This window comes from Diabrotica undecimpunctata, chromosome 3 (assembly GCF_040954645.1).
Source record: "Diabrotica undecimpunctata isolate CICGRU chromosome 3, icDiaUnde3, whole genome shotgun sequence".
In the NCBI taxonomy this organism is placed as follows: Eukaryota; Metazoa; Arthropoda; class Insecta; order Coleoptera; family Chrysomelidae; genus Diabrotica; species Diabrotica undecimpunctata.
Genome location: NC_092805.1, coordinates 31,595,685 through 31,615,212, shown reverse-complemented (window position 1 = coordinate 31,615,212; position 19,528 = coordinate 31,595,685). Strand labels below are relative to the sequence as shown.

Genomic DNA, 19,528 nt, shown 5'->3' with positions numbered 1-19,528 from the left:
AAAGTGTATAAAAGTTTGATATGTGGAAATAACATTGCATGAAGGCTCAGTGCTTAGTCCTTATTTAAGTCATTAGTATTGGATCTGATAAAAGGGAGTGTAATCAGATAAATGAATAAAATAAATGAAGTTATGTTAAAACGTTTACTTATTGATAAAAAACAACTGATAACTGTCCATAGATCCTAATTTAAAGGGAGTCTATATTAAAATCGTAAAAGTTTTTGTACATACATCTTTCTTTGTTTTTCTGATCTTAACTATATTCTGTGTTTTCCCTATTTCCATCTTTTAACTATTTGTTTTCTAACATATAATTAACTTTGTTTTTTCAGAATCTCCTAGGCTTCCCTGCTTTTTGTTCATAATGGATTGTTAAGTTACACCTTTTCTTTTCGTGTATATTCTCCCAATTCTACTGGAGTCATCTCCGTCTGGTTTTTGTACCATTTTTTTCGTCCAAAAATACCACTCTTACCGATTGACCACTGATTCTTCTATAAAGTTCTACTGTATCATAATATATACTTTTCACATTTTTCTAGTACTCATCTGGCTTTTTATTTAACGCCAAAATCTCTCGAAGTGTTGTATCATATGCTTTTTCGAGATAATGAATGTCATATGAACTTTATATACATATTTATTTTTGTTTCTCTGTCTTTCTTTTGTTAATATATGTAAATTTATTACCCAACAACCATATGCTTACCCTTAACTCTGGATCTACTACTGCATACGCATCCGATGGAGGTCCCATTTTCGCCGTACAAGAATAATGATAAATCGACAGAGTATACTGCCTTATGTAGCAATCCCAGTACTCGTCAGTATAAGGGGGCAAGTGCTTGCATTTCGGTACTAGTACGTTATGGTACCGCGCCCCAAATCGTTTCATAGCTTCCGTTTGTCCAAAAGCTACGGCTGCTTTTGTTCCTTCCCTTAGAACGTTCACGTCGTGGGGGTGTGTAAGGTAGTTATGGTAGAAGAGAGGATAATCGAGGGGATCTTTTGACCTAAAACAAAAAACGGATAAATAATAATTAAAAGAATTCTTTAAAATATAAATTGATTTTTTTATCTATAAATAAATCAATAAGATTTTCCATTATTATTGGAATTACAATACGAGTACTTCCTAAATTTGAGTTTTTTGGAAAATAAATTTTTTTTGTTTTTTTGTTTTTTCAAGTTTCCTATATTGGTCAAACCTAAAACTTATTTTTCTCCTAACTTGTGTTTTTTATTAAAAACTTCTTCTTTCTGCTCCTTTAGTTGCTTCCTCAGTTCCGTACAATATTTTCCGTAAATATTGTCCGACAAGCAAAAAAGATGAAAAACTGAGTCAACTCACGAAAACCCTTATAGAACTAAGGCGACAAATGAAAGGAGATAACACTACAAGCAAAGAAGCGATAAATCAAATAAATAAGACGATCACAAAGGCAATAAGAAAAGACATAAGAAACTACAACGTAGAAAAAACAAAACAGGCAATAGAGCAAAATAAGAACATGAAAGTTTTGAAGAGGAGCGTACAAACGGGGAAAATAGAAATTAACAAACTGAGAAACAGAACTGGAGAAGAAACAACGAACAGAGATGAAATATTAAGAATAGTCGAAGAGTTCTACACAGAGTTATATAGATCAAGAAAAAAAGATAACAATACGGAACATCCAATTACACTAAAAACTGGGGTATTAAACCAAGGATCAGATTTAATACCCGATATAACAAAATCAGAAATCAAAGAAGCCCTGAACAAAATGAAAAATAATCGAACCCCGGGTGAAGACGGAATAGTATCAGAAGCACTAAAAATTGGAGGGGATGTATTACTTGAAAAAATTAAACAACTTTTCAATATCTGCCTTCACAGCGCCAATATTTCAACAGACTGGAACAACGCTACTATGATTCTATTACACAAAGCAGGAGACAAAGCAAATTTAGAGAATTACAGACCGATTAGCCTGCTCAGCCATATATATAAGTTGTTTACGCGAATACTAGTTAAGAGAATGGAAAGAAAATTAGGACTTATCAACCAAGGGAACAGGCAGGATTCCGAAAAAGTTACGGAACAAATGAGCATTTACAAAGTATAAAAACCTTAATAGAGAAAGCAGTGGAATACAATAAACCTCTAGTTCTAATATTTATCGATTTTCACAAAGCCTTTGACACAGTTGAGCTAAGCAAAATATTACAGGCGCTTAAAGAATGCAGGCTAGATTATAGATATACTAAATTATTATACAAAATATACCTGCAGGCAACAACCACTGTCAGATTACATACTAACAGTAATCGCATAAAAATAGAACGGGGGGGTTAGACAAGGAGACCCAATGTCACCTAAACTTTTTAATACGGTGCTAGAACATGCTTTTAAGAATTTGGATTGGATGACAAAGGGAATAAAAATAGATGGAGAATATCTAAACAACTTACGTTTCGCCGATGATATACTTATAATAGCTGAAGATCTAGGTATGGCAAGAGAGATGGTACAGGAACTCGTTGTGGCTACAGAAAGTGTAGGTTTAAATATAAATATCTCGAAAACAAAAATCATGACCAATTTGGTACCCAACCAGAACATCAGTATTGGTGGGAAAGAAATAGAACTCGTAGATAGATATAAATAGCTGGGACATGAAATTATGATTGGCAGGGTTAACCAGACTCATGAACTGAAGAGAAGAATCGGCCTTGGGTGGGCAGCATTTGGAAAACTGAGAGAAACTTTTAAAAGTGAGCTGCCCACATGCCTAAAGAGAAAGGCATTTGATCAGTGCGTCCTCCCAGTCTTGACGTACGGAGCAGAAACACTTACCTTAACAAAAGCAGCAGCTACCAAACTGAGAGTCACGCAGAGAAGAATGGAGCGGTCCATGTTAGGAATAACTCTGCGAGACAGAATAACCAACGACGACATCAGGAGAAGAACCGGAGAGACTGACATCATCGAGAAGATAGCCAGACTAAAATGGAGATGGGCAGGACACATAGCCAGAATGACAGATGGGCGATGGACAAAGAGGTTATTGGAATGGAGGCCAAGGAAAGACAAGAGAAGCGTCGGTCGACCACCTACAAGATGGACTGACGATTTAAGAAGACTCAATAAAAACTGGATGAGAGCGGCGCAAGAGAGACGGGGTTGGAAACATGAGGAAGAGGCTTATATTCAGCAGTGGACTCTTGAGGCTGGATGATTAGTTCCGTATAAGTTACATAGTTCCAAATTGTACTTGTGTCATATTTGTAGTTTGTTACTCTCTTCTTCTAGGTACCGCGTGCATTTTTATTATAATTCTTAAGATATTTATTTATTTAAAATCCTATCAAAGGGGATATAGTTTACAACAGGGAAAGGGCATTTTGAAAATACAAAATCAATCAAAATAGCTTCACGCTAGCTCTCAAGTTTAATGAAGGACAAACATTGGACAGTTTAAATAACAACAAGTATAAATGTTTGTCCTTATATTCCATATTTTCATCGATGTTATCAAACAACTTTGTTCTGGGTCTTCCTCTTCTCTAACCTGTATCTAGGAGAGAGGGTCTCCCTGGCGTAGCTCGGTATTTGTTTTAAAAGGTTCAGACAGTTTCCCTTGGATTCGTACTCTTTATTAAACTTTTTCAAGAGTTAGTTTTATTAAACTCATCAATTGATTTGATACGCCTATGTCTTTTATTGCTCCAACACTTATCTTCTATTTACAGAGTTGTAGGCTGTCTTGTAGTCTATAAATATGTGGTGAATTTCTATGCCATATTCCAGTGTTTTTTGTAATATTTGTCTCAGGGTGTCAATTTGATGAATTATCGATTTACCACCTCTGAAAGCAACCAGTTATTTTTCTATCATTCGTTCTGTATATTGTGCCATACGGTGGCATACTGTAGTGGAGAATATTTTATGTGCTGCATTACTCTGTGGTTAGAGCACTCTAAGATATCTCCTTTTTGGTGGATGGTGCAAAGTATTCCAATATTAACATCAGTGGGGACGGATTTCTGTTATTATGAGCTGCTGTAGTGTCATTATAGTCACAAAAACAGCAATTTCTTTTAATTCGCAAATTCTAAAGGACCGTATTTAAAAAACGTGTTCTAATTTAAAAGCCGAAACTTAAATAAATAGAAGTTTCATAGATTTGGTAAAAGGAATCACAAGAATATAGTCTATGAGACGTAGAAACTTAAATTATGGATGTAAATAACACAAATCTTACCTCAATTTGATATGCCCTCTACTCTTTGGCCTTAGCATCATCGCGAAAACGCCGAACGTGTCCTTGTAGTTTACGTTTCCATAGACTTCGTTGTAAAACTCATCTGTAAGTCCGTGAGCCTTTTTAACTTGGGTACCACCATCGGCAGGGGTTGTGGTACTGGTTAACATAAACTCCATATCAGGCCAGTCGTCGCTTTGGTTGGCATATTTGGTTGGAATGAAACCAACAGTTTCTAAACCTGCAAGTAAATTATCATATAATTTATTAAAATATTGATTCTCTCTCCTGCTGTCACCCACTATGTAGCTTCTTCAAATTTAATTTTTTCTTAAACTGTTTGTCCTTTATCTAGTGTTGTGTACATGTATTATTTAATATTAATGACATTCCTAAAATTGTTGCATAGCCTATAATTTTGAAGAAATACCCCTGAAGATGCTCTGAGAGCGAAAGTACTTAGGCAAGATTTAATAAAAAACTATGCTCAATATCTGCCTTTTATTTGATTAAAGTTCAACTTTCTTATAGTTTTTTAAATAAAAAATAAGAACCATATGTAGAGTATATTCATATAGATTATATTATTATTTATATTATCCATTATCATAGGATAGACAAAGGTTATATTGGTCGGAATTCGACTTGAAGACGAACTCAATAATGGTTAAGAAGTAATAAAACTGTCTTAAATCTGAAAGATATATGATAATTTATATCCCAGGAACACATTCTTTAAAAAATGAACATGACCATAGGTTTAAGAAATGAATAAGAGAACTTTTAATGTTGTGATCAATAAATTATACATAATTATTTACCTTATAGGAAAAACTAATAAAACTAAATTTTGAAGAACAAAGAATATTCAATAGTTATAAGAATATCAAAAGAAATACTTAAAAATTAAAGAAACACTGAAATTCATAAATTCGAAAAGAAGACTTTAAACAATATTTTAACATCGCTGGTTTAGAAATTCATCCATATAAATTCATAATACTATTAAAGGGTTTTTTCATCCGTGATATGTGTGTTGCCTACTTCGTAGGGGTAATGAATTCTTATTTTAGTTATTTTTATTGTTTCCTGCCATAAACCATAAGGTGGCTTTTTGCAAATTCTTCAAGTGTTACTGATGATAATATATTCTTTGATAATAGGACCGAAAATGTTTGAAAATTTGTAATTCATTTGGATATTTTCATAATTTTATTAATTTTAAAAATTATACAAACACTAGAAGTTTTTATTTCTTACTGCTTATCTTTTGCTACTGCTACTTTCGCTCGCTTTTTGACGATCTTATTGTTTTTTGTCCGACCTATTTTTTGGCATTTAGTTTTCTCTTCTCTTTTATTTTTTCTCGAACTTCGTAAGGCCACCACTAGGCCTCTGTATCCTCAGTCATCTTTCCTGAGCGTTTTTCTAATGTATTTCAATAGCCAAAGAACTCAAAAAGTATAAAATAGATATTGATGCACTGCAAGAATTACGTTGGGAGGGACAAGGACAGATTGATTAACAAGACTTTACAATGTTTTATTCAGGAGGAAAGAAACAAGTGCAAAAAGGGGTTTGATTCATGATACTAAGGCACCTAAGAGAGAAAATTATAAATTTCATGCCAATATTCGAAAGGATGGCCTATGTTAGAGTCAACAACAAACCATTTAATATATCAGTCTTGAGCTTATACGCCCCCACAGAAACAAACAATGCAGACGAAGAAGAAATCTTTTATGATAGAGTCGAAGAGGAGATAAAAAAAATACCCAAAGAAGATGTCATATTTGTACTAGGAGACCTCAATGTCCAGATTGGAAAAGGGTGCTTTTTACAACAAATTGCAGAAAAGCATACAATACACGAAAACACGAATGACAATGGGCAAAAACTATGTAACCTAGCAACAAGAACAAATTTGTTAATTAGCTCAACAAAATTTGAACACCCTAAAATACATAAGGTAAGATGGAGGTCACCAGATCAGAAAACATACAGTCAAATTGATCACATAATGATTAATAAACAAAAACATTCGTCAATAAAAGATGTAAGAACATTTAGAGGTGCGTGTACAGATTCAGACCACTACATGGTTGCAGCCACTATAAGACAAAAAGTTAAAATTGGAACAAAACAGAAACACCAACATAAAAAGTGGAATGTCAATAAAATGGGTAATGAAGAAGTAAGAAAAGTATCACTTTATACAGCTGTGAGGCATGGCCACTGAAAGAAAGAACACTGTCAAACGAACAATCACAGATGACCTAACAACAAAACAACTTATCTGGTTCGGACACATACAAAGAATGGACGAACAACGAATGCCAAAAGAAATACTAAAGTGGCAACCAGAAGGAAAGAGAAAACGAGGTAGACCGAGAAAAAGTTGGAGCGAAGGAATAAATAAAGAACTGAGAGAGAGGGCCATAGAAGAAGATCTATGGAACAACCGATCTAAGTGGCGATTGGAAGTCGGAAAACGGCGGAGAACGTTATAAACCGACAAGTAGTAGTAGTAGAAGTAAGAAAAAAAATATGAAGAGGCTGTAACAGTTCAAATAAAAGAGAAATATAAAGCAGAAGATATAAACACAGTATGAGAGACAATCAAAAAATCAATAAAAGAAGGTGCAAATATGCAGGTAGGTAAAAGTCATAATAAAACAAACAACGGATGGTATAACCAAGAATCTAGAGAAATAACAGAAAAAAAGTTCAAGCCAGAATTAAATGGCTAAGAACGGATAAAGAGGAAGACCTCGAAGAATATGAAAAATTAAGAAAAATTGCTAAGAAAGTGATAAGGCAAAATAAAAGAAGATGGGTAGACAGAAAAATGCAGGAAATAGAGCAGGAAAGAACAAACAGAAATTCGAAATTTTTTTACAAAAAGATTAAAGAAGAAAACAAAAAATACAAAAGCAAAACAAACGGAATAAAAAATAGAGATGGAACAGTGATAATAGAGGACCAAGAATACAAGTCTGGAGGGATTACTACAGAGAGCTCTTGACGGAGGAAACAACAGGAGAAGAAATGCATAACGAGGAGGAAACGGTGCACGAAGAAGAAGCAGACGAAGTAGATGAAGTAGACATCTAAATTTCAAAAAAACCAACATTAGAGGAATTGGATGAATTAATGCAGAGAAGCAAAAATGGAAAAGCCCCTGGTAAAGATGGAATTAATATAGAACTAATAAAATACGGAGGAAGGGAACTGAGAGGAAAAATACTGACACTATTGAAAAATACTCGTATATGTAAAGAAGAGAAACTGCCAGGGGCCTGGGAGGTAAGGCAGATCATAACAATACATAAAAAGGGAGACCAAAAAATTTGTGAAGATTATAGAGGAATAACGTTACCAAATACAACATATAAAATATTGACATCAATAATAAAAAGGAGGTTATCAAGGATCACAAAGAAGACAGTAGGACAGTACCAGTTTAGCTTAGCAGTGTTAAAACTTTGTGATTTAAAGACGCTACTAAACTGTTGTTCTTGGAAAACTACAAAAAGACGTATTATCAACAGATAATTAGATTTTAAGTGCTAAACGTTTACTTATCACGTTGTGCTTGTTTTTTTAATGTTCATAATATGTCTAGTAAATAGTCTCTTTTACCTACTGACGAAGTTAGAGGACCATCTTCCTTGATGGCATATCTCAATGCTGTATTGATGTTAACCAGGCGGTTGATTACCAGGCTTATTGGATAATCTATTAGAAAGGTCACAACTGAAGCTATATGGTCCTGTAGATTTTCACCTAAAATTGATAAAATTATTTAAGATATAAATGTTACATCTTATTTCTTTCAAAAACATACACCATTGACTTCAAAACTTAACAAAGACCTTCAAATTGCAATATTTTTGTGATAAAATGTTAAAAAAGTTGTATTTGTATATTGTAGTATTCTGACACAGTTTAATATATACTGCCGAGCATAAAATTGGAATTACACCATAATTTGAAGTTTTATTAGAAAATTTTATGTTTTTCTCAATTTTTTTTTTATTTGAATACAGTTTACTTGCAAAACAGTTTTTATTTTTCAAAGTTTATTGAAAATAAAGAAAATAAACAATTTTGATACTTTAATATTATGAATAGTTTTACTTTGATACTCTTCTCGTTAAAACAAAAGAAATTTTAAGGACTTTAGTAGCAAGCATACCCTATTCTGGCGGTAATGACAGCTTGCAAACGAGGAGGGATTCTTTGCATGAGATTGTTACAGTCAACGTTTCATTCTCTATAAACACTTGCTCCGGGAGCATCAAAAGATATGCCTCCCCCTACCAGGGTCCTAAGGTCGAGCGCCCACCACACAACTATTTTAAAATAACGGTTGGAAACCAGTAAAAAACTAGTTTCAGGCGGATCGTCTCGTGAGCGAATCCTCGTGCTTTTACACTGCCGACGGTAACAAACTAGTTGCGAGTGCAATCGTAATTTCGAACCGTAATTTTAAAACAGTTGCGCCATGGACGCTCGAACTTACTGATCCTCTACCAAATCGAAGTCGATTAGAAATACACGCTTGAGAGTTTGTTTCACGCCAAACTCTTACAACTTTTTCCCCAGTCTATCTGTGAAAAATCATTGATTTTAAGTAAAAGTGTTATGAGGGATAGCTGATGACAAATCCTTGAAGACGTACAGCTGATTATGCTTCTTTGAACTGTAGAGCCAAGGTTAAAGAGAGAGACATCGATAGGAGAAGAACAGTTTGAGTTTATGCCAGGAAGAAGAACAACGATGTCTGTTTGCTTTGAGACAGTTAATACACTTTGATTAAGACGTATGAGAGAGAAATGGGTTCCTGAGAAGTACGTAAGGCTCGTGAAGGATATGTATGAGGGAAAGTACACCAAAGTAAGTACTGCTGTCGAATTGACCAAAAGTTTTCCAGTGACGACGGTTGTTTTGCATCAAGGTGACTTACTCCTTACCTACTTAATCTTGATATAGATGTACTGACAGAGAAAGTAAGGGAGAGGCCTCCTTGGTTTGATGATGATATCGTGTTAGTAGAGGAGACCAAAGAAATGTTCTAGGAGAAGTTGGATTATTGAAGAAGGACTATTAAAGAGGGAGGACTTAAGGTTATCAGGTCGAAAATGGAGTATATGTGACTGGGAGGAAGAGAATGATTGGGGACATAGAATTGCTTGGAGAAAAATTACTACGAGTAGGAGAATTAAAATACCTTGGTTCTCCTACATAACGGAAAATGGGACACTAGATCGAGAAATTACCCACAGGATACAAGCTGGTTGGTTCAACTGAAAGCAAGGGGGTGGGGGGTGGTGGAATGACTAGGAAAGATATACAAGAGTGTGTTCAGACGTGCGTTGGTGTACGGTGGTAAAGTGTGGCCTGTAAAGAATATTCATGAAAAGAATATCGAGGTAGCTGAAATGAAAATGTTACGGTAGATGTTGCGTAAGACTAGAAGCGACAGGATCAGAAACGACTTGATTAGAGAAAGAGTCGGGGTGACTACAGTCTCAAAAAGATTCAAGAACAAAGACTGCAATGGTTTGGTCATGTCAGTCGTAGAGAAGAAAACTATGTGGGACAAAGAATAGAACTGTTAGAAGTTGATGGAAGGCGAGGTAGAGGAAAACCGATGAGAAGATGGAAGGACTGTGTTGCAGAGGACTTGGGAGAGAAAGGTTTAAATGAAGAACAGCGACCCCTAAAAAGGGAAAAGCTGAGGATGAAAAAGAAGATACAATAAACAAAATTGCTGTTATTAACAGTTATAAATTCCTGCAAAAGGGATTTTTGTAATTATCTCGCTCAATTGTGTATGTATTTATTTAAAATCTCGCAAATTAAGGAATTTTTTAAGATCTGCAACTTTTATTTGAACCATTTTTCCCTATAAGAAATAGTCAAAAAATGTTTTTTTCACTTTTTATGATTGTTAAAAAAAAAGCAAAATCAGATATCCATCATATATCTTTTAGAATCTTTAGATAGGATCGCGATTCATCGAAAAACAATACACGACTCCAATTTGCTTTTGTTCGAGCGAAGTGTTCTCGTGCAAAATTTCTTGATATACTTTTCTAGAAGACAATCTAGCAGCGTAAAGTCGCCTTCTAACTATCTACTTGCTAGCTTATGTTTACATTTTTTCTTTCTTGCAGATGATTTCTACGGGAAAGTGCTGCTATATAAAAAATTAAATTATGTACATTATGTAGAAAAAATAAAAAGTTAAAAATTTGTCGACCAGGGTAATCGAGGATTAAAGGTATATGAGATTGGCTAAGACTGTAGATATATGAGAGAAATGGGTACGGCACATTTACAGAGAAGAATTAGTAGAAGAAAAGTAGTTATCAAACTTTGATCATATACAAATGAGCCAACCATCCTTTTCTCACATACTTGAGTTTAAAAGTACATATACAGTTGAATGAAAACAACAGTCCAAGCAGAGATTGAGGTGGTTCTGCATAGAGGACAGTTTCATCGATTGGAAATGTATTTGCTAATGTTTTTTGATTTCCCATATCTATTTTACAATGTCTGCTGCCAAATATCAACTGATTAAGGTGGAATCTTTAACTTGAAGAAATATCTTGGAGATAATTCCTTTTTAGCTGGAGAAAAATCTTAGAGATAATTCCTGGTTTACTGTAGAAAACATCCTTTTTTCACGAATGAGAAGATTGGGAGATTTCAACTATGAAATATCGAGACATTCTTACTAGATTTAGCTCTTCACAATTTTAATGTATTCCTAACTTTTAAAAAATTTATAACTGTAAAACCTTGTAGATTACGTCAAGAGATGATGTATGTTATTTGAGTTAGGCAAAGTTTATTGAAGTAGGGAATTTTTGTTGTTCTTTATTGTATACCAATTATAAGTGATAAATATGTAGAAAGTACAAACCTACTCCTGGTGAATCGTGAATAACCGGTATCCCTTTCTCCTCCAAATGTTCCTTTGGTCCAACGCCGCTTAACATAAGTAGTTGAGGAGAGTTCAGAGCACCAGCTGACAAAATAACCTCCTTTTTCGCCAACACGGTTTGCTTTTGTCCATTTTTGATATATTCCACGCCATACGCTCTTCTAGTATCAGGATCTATCAAAACTTTAGTGACGTGTGAATACATGCAGATGTGAAGATTCTTTCTCAACCGTATTGGTCTCAGGAAAGCCTTAGCTGTACTACAACGAGCTGCTCTGCGCATAGTGAACTGGTATAGGGCGAAACCTGTTTGCTTTTCTCCGTTTATATCCCTTACGTCGTAGCCCATTTCCTGTCCAGCTTCCAAGAATGCGATGCCCAGTGGTGTGTTGTATGGATTATCTTGGACAGTTTGATAACCACCTAAAACCAAAGAAAAAAACTTGTTGTGTTTACTAAACTCAGTACAAATTTTCGATAAATATTTTTGTGCAGTATAATAACATATGTAATTGCATAAATGTTTTTATTTTCGCAGGAAAAAAAGACAACCACCAGAAAAATGCTGACATTGATTACCTTAACAATGTAAAAGTATATTTAAATGTAGACTTACCTACGGAATGGTATCGTGTATTTTTAGCCAAATAAGGATTTCGTTGGTCTTGGCTCTTTTTGAAGTAAGGCAATATTTCTTCGTAAGACCAACCATAGTTCCCGTATTCCGCCCATCTGTCAAAATCTCGTCGATTGCCTCTGATATACAACATGGTATTCAGAACACTGGATCCTCCTAAAACTTTTCCTCTCGTCCAACTACATCTGTTCTCGATCATAGCTTGACATGCCGTTTCCTGCGGCTCTGTTCTAAACAAAAATGTATATTTTTAGGTTTAAGAAGTAACTTAGCAAACTATAAGAGAATAAAACTGTCAATTTTGATCGGTAAGTTCGTTTTATTTGTTTATATTTTAATGGGGATTTATATTATTCGTTTATTCAGAGTTTTCATGAATACACCACTGCTCTACGCAGCTCTTCACAGCATTTTATTTACTTTATTATATTTCGCAAATTTTTAAAGTTGCGTGTTTGTAGGTTTTATTTTCTTTGTTTTCAACGTTCTTCGTACCATTCTGACGTCTGTTCTTACTCATTCTGTAAGTGTTTCTATTGCTTTCTATCTGTCGTTTTCGTTATCGCTGTTTCCCTTTATTCATTTCTGACCAAGTATTTTTTATCGAACTACACTATAATTTTTGTAGCAGTATGGCAAAACTTTATATGAACTTTTATCAAATTAAAGGCAGATAGATATCGAGCACAGTTTTATTAATTAAATCTTGCCCAAGTACTTTCGCTTCCTAGAGCATCTTCAGAGGCATTTCGTCAATTTTGGGATATCCAACAATCTGTTGAGAATGTTATAAACATAAAATTGTACATTAACAAAACACGACACAAGGACAAACAGTTTAAAATTTTTAAAATATGTTCAGAATAGTAGACATATATTATCATGTTTTGCCAATCCAAAAACGAGAAGTAAATGGACATATCAATCAATGTATAAAAATAAATTAGTTTATTTAACAATAAAACCTAAAAAATCAAAGTTTTTTTTAATTAACAAATATTTATTACAATTTTTAAATTTTTTGAAGCAAAACTTTTATACTCGAGTTGTATTATTTTTTTTACAATAAAATGCTGAGGCAAGCGTCATGAAACTAACACCACAAGATGGCGTTGTCACGGGTAGCGTCATAGAATAGCGGTTCTTGACATCAATTCACTACTCTCGATCAATTCGTTTCTAGCTCGTTGACTGCCGATGACTCAAGAGTTGAGTCATGACGGTTTCTACTTACAGGCCGATGACTCAATTCTTGGGTCAAGTGCACCGTATGACATAATTGATTCAGTATAGCTTAGACCTTCAAGAAGTGTTGCGTATTTTATTTCGGCCTATATCAACACGTACAATGAAAATTTGTTTTTGAGCGAAAAAACAAAAGAGCACTCCAGAATAACCACCTGGAAACCGTTAACTGTTTTACCACTAAAACAGATAAATTATACAATCTTCCATGTTTTAGACAGTCTATGAGTAGAAATCGATTTCTTACAATCTTAAGATGTTTGCATTTTTCGCGAACACCACAAGTAGGCCAGCCAGGTTATAATGATAGCCTGAATGAGATTAGGTGGCTACATGATTTTTTAACGAACGAATTGACCAAAATTATTATCCAAATATACAGCTTTGCTCAGACGAGTCAATAGTTCTTTGGCGAGGGCGTTTAGCATTTAGACAATATATCAAGAACAACATAAATTTGGAATAAAACTGTATATGTTAATAGAACCAGATGGACTTACATTAAAATTAAGAATATACGGTGGAGTAGAGAAGGATATGCAGGGAGACATGGGACATGTCCTTCATGTAGTATTTTCATCGATGGGAAACTATTTTGAGCAAGGGCACTCATTGTTTTGCCAAAAGGCTGAGCATATCGCAGCCATTTAATATATACCCAATTTATTTTTTCGCCTTCAACATTAGAAGTTTTTTATTGAAAACGATAAAACGATTGCTGATCGATTTCTTCCAAAGCGAATAGTTTTCCTCCTAACAGTTTTGAAGAACTGATATCAGTCCCTGGGCACCATAATTGAGATATTAGTAGTTTTCATCGCTCTTTCACTAGAATGATGAGCGTCACATTTAAGATGAGTGTGTCCAGGAATAAAAAACTTTGGTCAATTATTTTTCTGGCTTGAAACATACAATTTAAAAACATATGAAGCCACTTAATTCGAGACCCTACCTATAATTCGATCATACCATAAGAAGCAAGTTGTCCCACCATTCTCACTGCACTCCCTTATGGTTAGTTTGTAAAAGACAGCAGTTTTTTATAAAATGGTGTATTTTTGCAAACGCAGGACTGTCTAATATCTTTTCCAAATTAAACACCAATACAATAGTCGTTGAATTCGTTTTGTGCAAAATGTTATCTTTCTTCTTTGGGTTGTACGCCATGTCTGCTTCAACTTTATGCTGGTCAAATTTATGCAGCAGTTATAGTTCTTGGTAAAAAAAATTAAAAAATTATAGTATGTATTTGCTAAGAAAAAAAACCTTAATTTTTTTGGTTTTATTGTAAAATGACTAATTTTTTATTTTTATGTTCATTTCTTGTTTTTGGGTTGGCAAAACAGGGTCCTGATTCTAATTGAGATTTCGACTCAAAACATGTCGAAATTAATATGGCGACGTCGAAATGAGACTTTGCGAACCTTGTGGATTTCAGCTGAACTAACCAAACGACGTCACTAGTTTTCGACTTATCGAAATTAATTTCAACTTCAAGAAAGTGGTTGAAATTTCATTTCGAGTCGAAATTAATCTGACATGACTGACTGGACTGGGAGAAGTGAACTTAGGTTCAGTTTAAGTAGGCGGTGTTTTGATCCTTGCAAGGAAAACTGAGGCAAAAAGTATCAATATGGCTGTGTTTTACGGACATTTGTTAGTTTTGGAGGAATTAGAGAGGTTAGATATCCGACGTTCATAACGGAGGATAAGAAGAATGTTACGGGATACTCAAAATTCTTTTTCACTAAGTGATGCTCAATTTAGGCAGCAATTCCGGATTAATAAACAAGCTGCAAATTATTTAATAAGGGTATTAGAATCATATTTGGAAGAAGGTGTTTATGGCTCTAGGATACCCAAAATGTTTAGGGTTAGTATTACTAAGCTGCAGTAAATTTAAAAATATATTAGAATATAACCACTAAGTCAAATCTTAGTGGTTATAACTTAAGGATCTCCCACATCGCCTTTTTTTTTCTTGCCATCTTTTCTTTCAATTCAAAATATAATTGAGAATGGCCAATATTTATGATTTAACAACTCAAACAAGAAAAAAAAGACGTTCACGTAACGTAAACAAAACAAACATTCAACAAGCGTAGTGCAGCCAATAAACAACAGGGCCAACCTAAATTTTCAGCAGTGTCAAAATGATAAAGTAAATATCCCCAGTTTTAACTACAATCTAAATGAATGAGAATCGCTAGCGATTGCGACTGTCATGGCGTAGTCGCTTTTAAATTTCGACATCGAAATGAAATAGAATCAGGGCCCAGGTCATGTCCAGTATTCTGAAGAATATCATTAAAAAAATATTCACTAAACAATTAGCTAATACCAGTTAATAAATTGCGTTTCACATTTATTGTGGTAAGTCAAAAAAAAACATTGGAAATTTACTTTAAAAATTTCAAGAATTTAGGTAGCCTTTCAAACTTTCAAAATGCTCTACTGAAAAATTAGGCTAGATTGACATATCAACTATTGCCATAGTAATAACTAAAAAACAACGTAAAATCTGACATTCTTTGATGTGATTTCCGACGGCATACAACAAAAAAGTGCTTATCAACTAGCATTATGCGTTAAAGCTTCTAAATCTTGTTAGAGTGTACTATCTTTTATTTTTACCATTCTTATTGTGTATCCCGACCAATTCCATGATAAATTTCCATTATTTCCTGTTATTTGCCTTGATTTTACTGTTTGACACTCTTAATAATCTTACGTTTTCCTCCACTACGAACTTCTATAAAAATAATCTCCAAACTAAATCAAAATTATTACCGATCTTTACTTGAAAAAGGTTCTCATGACACTTATTGAATCATTAAAAAAAATATTCTAAGCTTACTTGTATCCCCAATCTAGTTTACTCTTATGAAGGTAGAGACTCATGATAGGAACATCGCTAATATCAGTTTCTTGTCCACCAGCTTCCATCAACAGTACGGTCCAGTTTGAAATTTCTGACAACCGATTAGCTAAAACAGATCCTGCAGAGCCAGCTCCTAAAAAAATGATCAACCCTTATACTTATAATTATATCCTTAAAAAATAGACCAATTTCCCCCTTTTTTTTTACTTGCCTTTCGTATGAGAAAAATGTATGCACCGATACAAAAAAACATGGTTTAATCTCAGCATACTTATACTATAATCTTACATATATTTTTTCGAATTTAACTCAATATATTTTCCTTTAAGTTTAGGTCCTTAAGTTCTTATTGATTTTTGATCCTTTGCAAGTCAAATTTGTTACAGTATACTGATAGAAGCGGTCGACTGTGTCAATGCATTAACAATTCTATTTAAATCAAACTGCATCGGTAAAAGTGGGGAATAAAACTACACAGAACTTCCAATAAAGAAAAGTGTAAGCTTTTTCTCCCCTACTATTAAATGCTTACTCTTAAGCAATTTTTGAAAGAATCTTAAGAAATACTGAGGTTGACATAAAGATAATGGGCATGTTGTTAATACCCTTCGAGATGCCGATGACACAATCATAATAGCTGAGAGCCACGAAGCACTACAACGTCTTAGCATCAGATTAAATACAGAACGAGAACAATTTGGTTAAAAAATTAACACAGATAAAACAAAGGTGATGATGATTAGGAAAATACCGAATATATGTTTAAGTATAAACTTAAACAGCAATAATATGCTTTAAGTCTCTAAGTTCAGATATCTCGGAAGCTGAACAACTTAGGGCTTGACACAGATGCAGATACGTATTAGTATTGAACAAGCAAGAGAACTCTGCTCTGACAAGAGTCTTAATTTAACGGTACGGTACCGGTTTGTGAAATGCTACCTTTACTTAGTGCTTCTGTATGGACAATAAAACTAACGCATGAATATACGAAAGCATTACCACCTGAGTCATATATTTAGGAATTCCAAGATCCAATTTTTAGATTAAGTGAGCAAGATTTCAGAAAATACTCGTAGCTAAAGGGTATAAATGAGTGAACAAACCTCAACGCCCATACGTACAAGATCGAATCTAGTATGCCAAAATTGTTGCCAACATTCAGTACTAATAGTTTAATATGTAACCATCACTCGAGGTAAACTCAGCCAGTAAATTGAGAGTAACATAATTAGCACTGGAAAGAGTAATACTGGAGATAACAAGAAGAGATACGATACCAAATACGATAGTAAGATAGAGCACTAAAATAGCAGATGTCAGAAAATATTCTTATCTTCTTTTTAGGCTTATGTCGTCCATTTTTGGACATTGACCTTACAACATTTTAACGTTGGTTTTTTGTCTAGCATTGTGCCTGTAGAAAGATGGCCTATTTTGGACACGTAGTAAGGGGAGACCGATATAATATTCTTCAACTTATTATGATGGGTAAAATCGAAGGACGCAGAGGAATTGGTAGAAAGCAGGCCTCTTGGTTGAAGAATATCAGGGAGTGGACAGGAATGAGGAAAGCTGAGCAACTCTTTAGAATAGCTCAAGACAGAGACAGTTTCGCCATGTTAATCGCCAACGTCAAGAGGACTTGATAGGGCACGTTAAGAAGAAGATTGTGCCCGCGAAGCTACTTTTGAGTTTGGCAGCTTTTGTTGTTTAATATCCTTGACCCTTGTTTTTGACCTTACCCAGTATTTTGCGGTTCTTAAGAATCCAACTGAGTTTTTCAAATGCTGCCCATGCCAGTCTTGTTCTTCTAGTGGTTTTCGCCTTTTGGTTCTCTTTGTCAAGTTTCAGAATTTGGCCCAGGCAGATATATTCCTGGATTAATTCTCATTGCCATTTATAGGTATACGTCTGAAGTCGTCTGTGTTGGTCATTGTTTCTGTTTCTGTTATATTCATTTTTAGGCCAACGTATGGAGAGCTGTCTACTATAATCTTGCTATAATCACGATGTCGTCAGTGAATCTAAGGGGGTTTAACTTGTTGGCATTAACGTTCATGCCACATGTCGACCAATTTGTAGTTTTGAAGACGTCTTATAGGACTAGATTAAACAGCTTTGGCGATATTTCGTCTTCTCTCTTACTGGGAATGGGATTTGTATTTTCGTCTAGTTGTACCATCATTATTGCGTTTTTTATATTATGTATTAGTTTTATATATATTACCGAAAAGATTTCACAATCCAAATTAAGATGAACTGGCCATATAGCACGTTTAAATGATAATAGGTGGACCAAACGACAAGAGACACCGAGGTAAACCACCAACAAATTGGATGGGGCCCTTACGAAAAACATCAAAATGCAGGAAGCACAGGATAGAGAACAGTGGACGAGGATAGAGGAGACCTATGTCCAATAGTGAACGCAAGAAGTTGACATATGATGATGATGCTGATGATCACTCGAGGTCAATTTATCTGTCAAAAAAGCCCTCAATTAGTGGATTAATTACAGCGTATCCTCCCAATTTTTACCGAGATACCGATCAAAAACCCGCAAATTTTTTAAAAACAACCTTAGATTTTTTTTAAAGAAACGGTTAAAATGTCGTTTTTGTATCGAGTATAGTTAAATCTTTACTTAGTAAAGTAAGGGTGTCGTTTGAAATAATCTCCCTGAATTTACAATTAAATTAAATGTTCAGTTGTATAAATATCTTCCTATTACAAACAAGGTCATTATTTCAAATGATATTAACTATCAAGCATTGAAAGACAGCTTTAAAAGCCATGTTTTAATTGTTATTTAATCTCTATTATGAAATTGACCTCTAGATACAAATCAGTTCAGACGAAAACCTATTAAATTGGATGAAACTCAAAAAAGTATTATCAACAGAACTGTACATTTATTTATCTTTAAAAATGGGACTCCAACTTTAAAATCTATATTAAGTGAAATGGCGAAATCAATAATTTTCCTTAAATGAGCCTTTAGTCATTACAAAAAACATTAAATGATCTTAGCTTTGGATATATAAAATGCTGCCAGAATTCCATTTTAATGGATAAAGAGGAAATAATATCACGACGCCGTAATTCTCCATAATTAATTTGGGAATATCGCGCGGCAAAAAGAAAGATTTATTATATGAATGAGATTTGGTTTAACAAACGCCAGACATACAGTTGGCAAAGTCTGGCAATATATAACAATAACAAATGCTTGACAAGCTTTTGTTAAATGGTTGTCGACAGAATTAAATTGGTATGTAAGAGCCAGCGTTTAATTTTCGCCCATATTAGCAGCGACAATAGTTTTCTATCATTGAACTATCCTGAAGCCATGAACTCTATAATATGCTTTGAGAAATGATTCGAGAGCATTGTCCAGGGTTGATAGTGCTCTGTCATAGTGCTGGATAATTTATCTTGACACAGCCGCCTTATTAAATGCACACCAACGATGACTGATCGAAAATTCGTCAAGCGGAGCTGGCTACGAAAAAAATTCATTCCACTTACAGAGGATGTGGCTAAAGCAGAATAAA

General features: G+C 34.3%; 1 protein-coding gene across 3 annotated transcripts in view; it reads right to left on the bottom strand.

Moving 5' to 3' along the window:
* The window catches only part of LOC140436630 (glucose dehydrogenase [FAD, quinone]), a 73,795-nt gene that overhangs the window by 10,616 nt on the left and 43,651 nt on the right, over window positions 1-19,528 (bottom strand). For 2 of the 3 annotated variants that reach the window (XM_072525621.1, XM_072525620.1), the window contains exons 3-8: window positions 15,948-16,104; window positions 11,825-12,075; window positions 11,188-11,631; window positions 7,893-8,036; window positions 4,251-4,491; window positions 713-1,016 (exon numbers count right to left, since the gene is read on the bottom strand). In XM_072525621.1, coding sequence (XP_072381722.1) covers window positions 713-1,016; window positions 4,251-4,491; window positions 7,893-8,036; window positions 11,188-11,631; window positions 11,825-12,075; window positions 15,948-16,104 — 1,541 coding nt within the window. The remainder of the gene's footprint in view (window positions 1-712; window positions 1,017-4,250; window positions 4,492-7,892; window positions 8,037-11,187; window positions 11,632-11,824; window positions 12,076-15,947; window positions 16,105-19,528) is intronic. The other variant, XM_072525622.1, reaches the window with a different exon arrangement.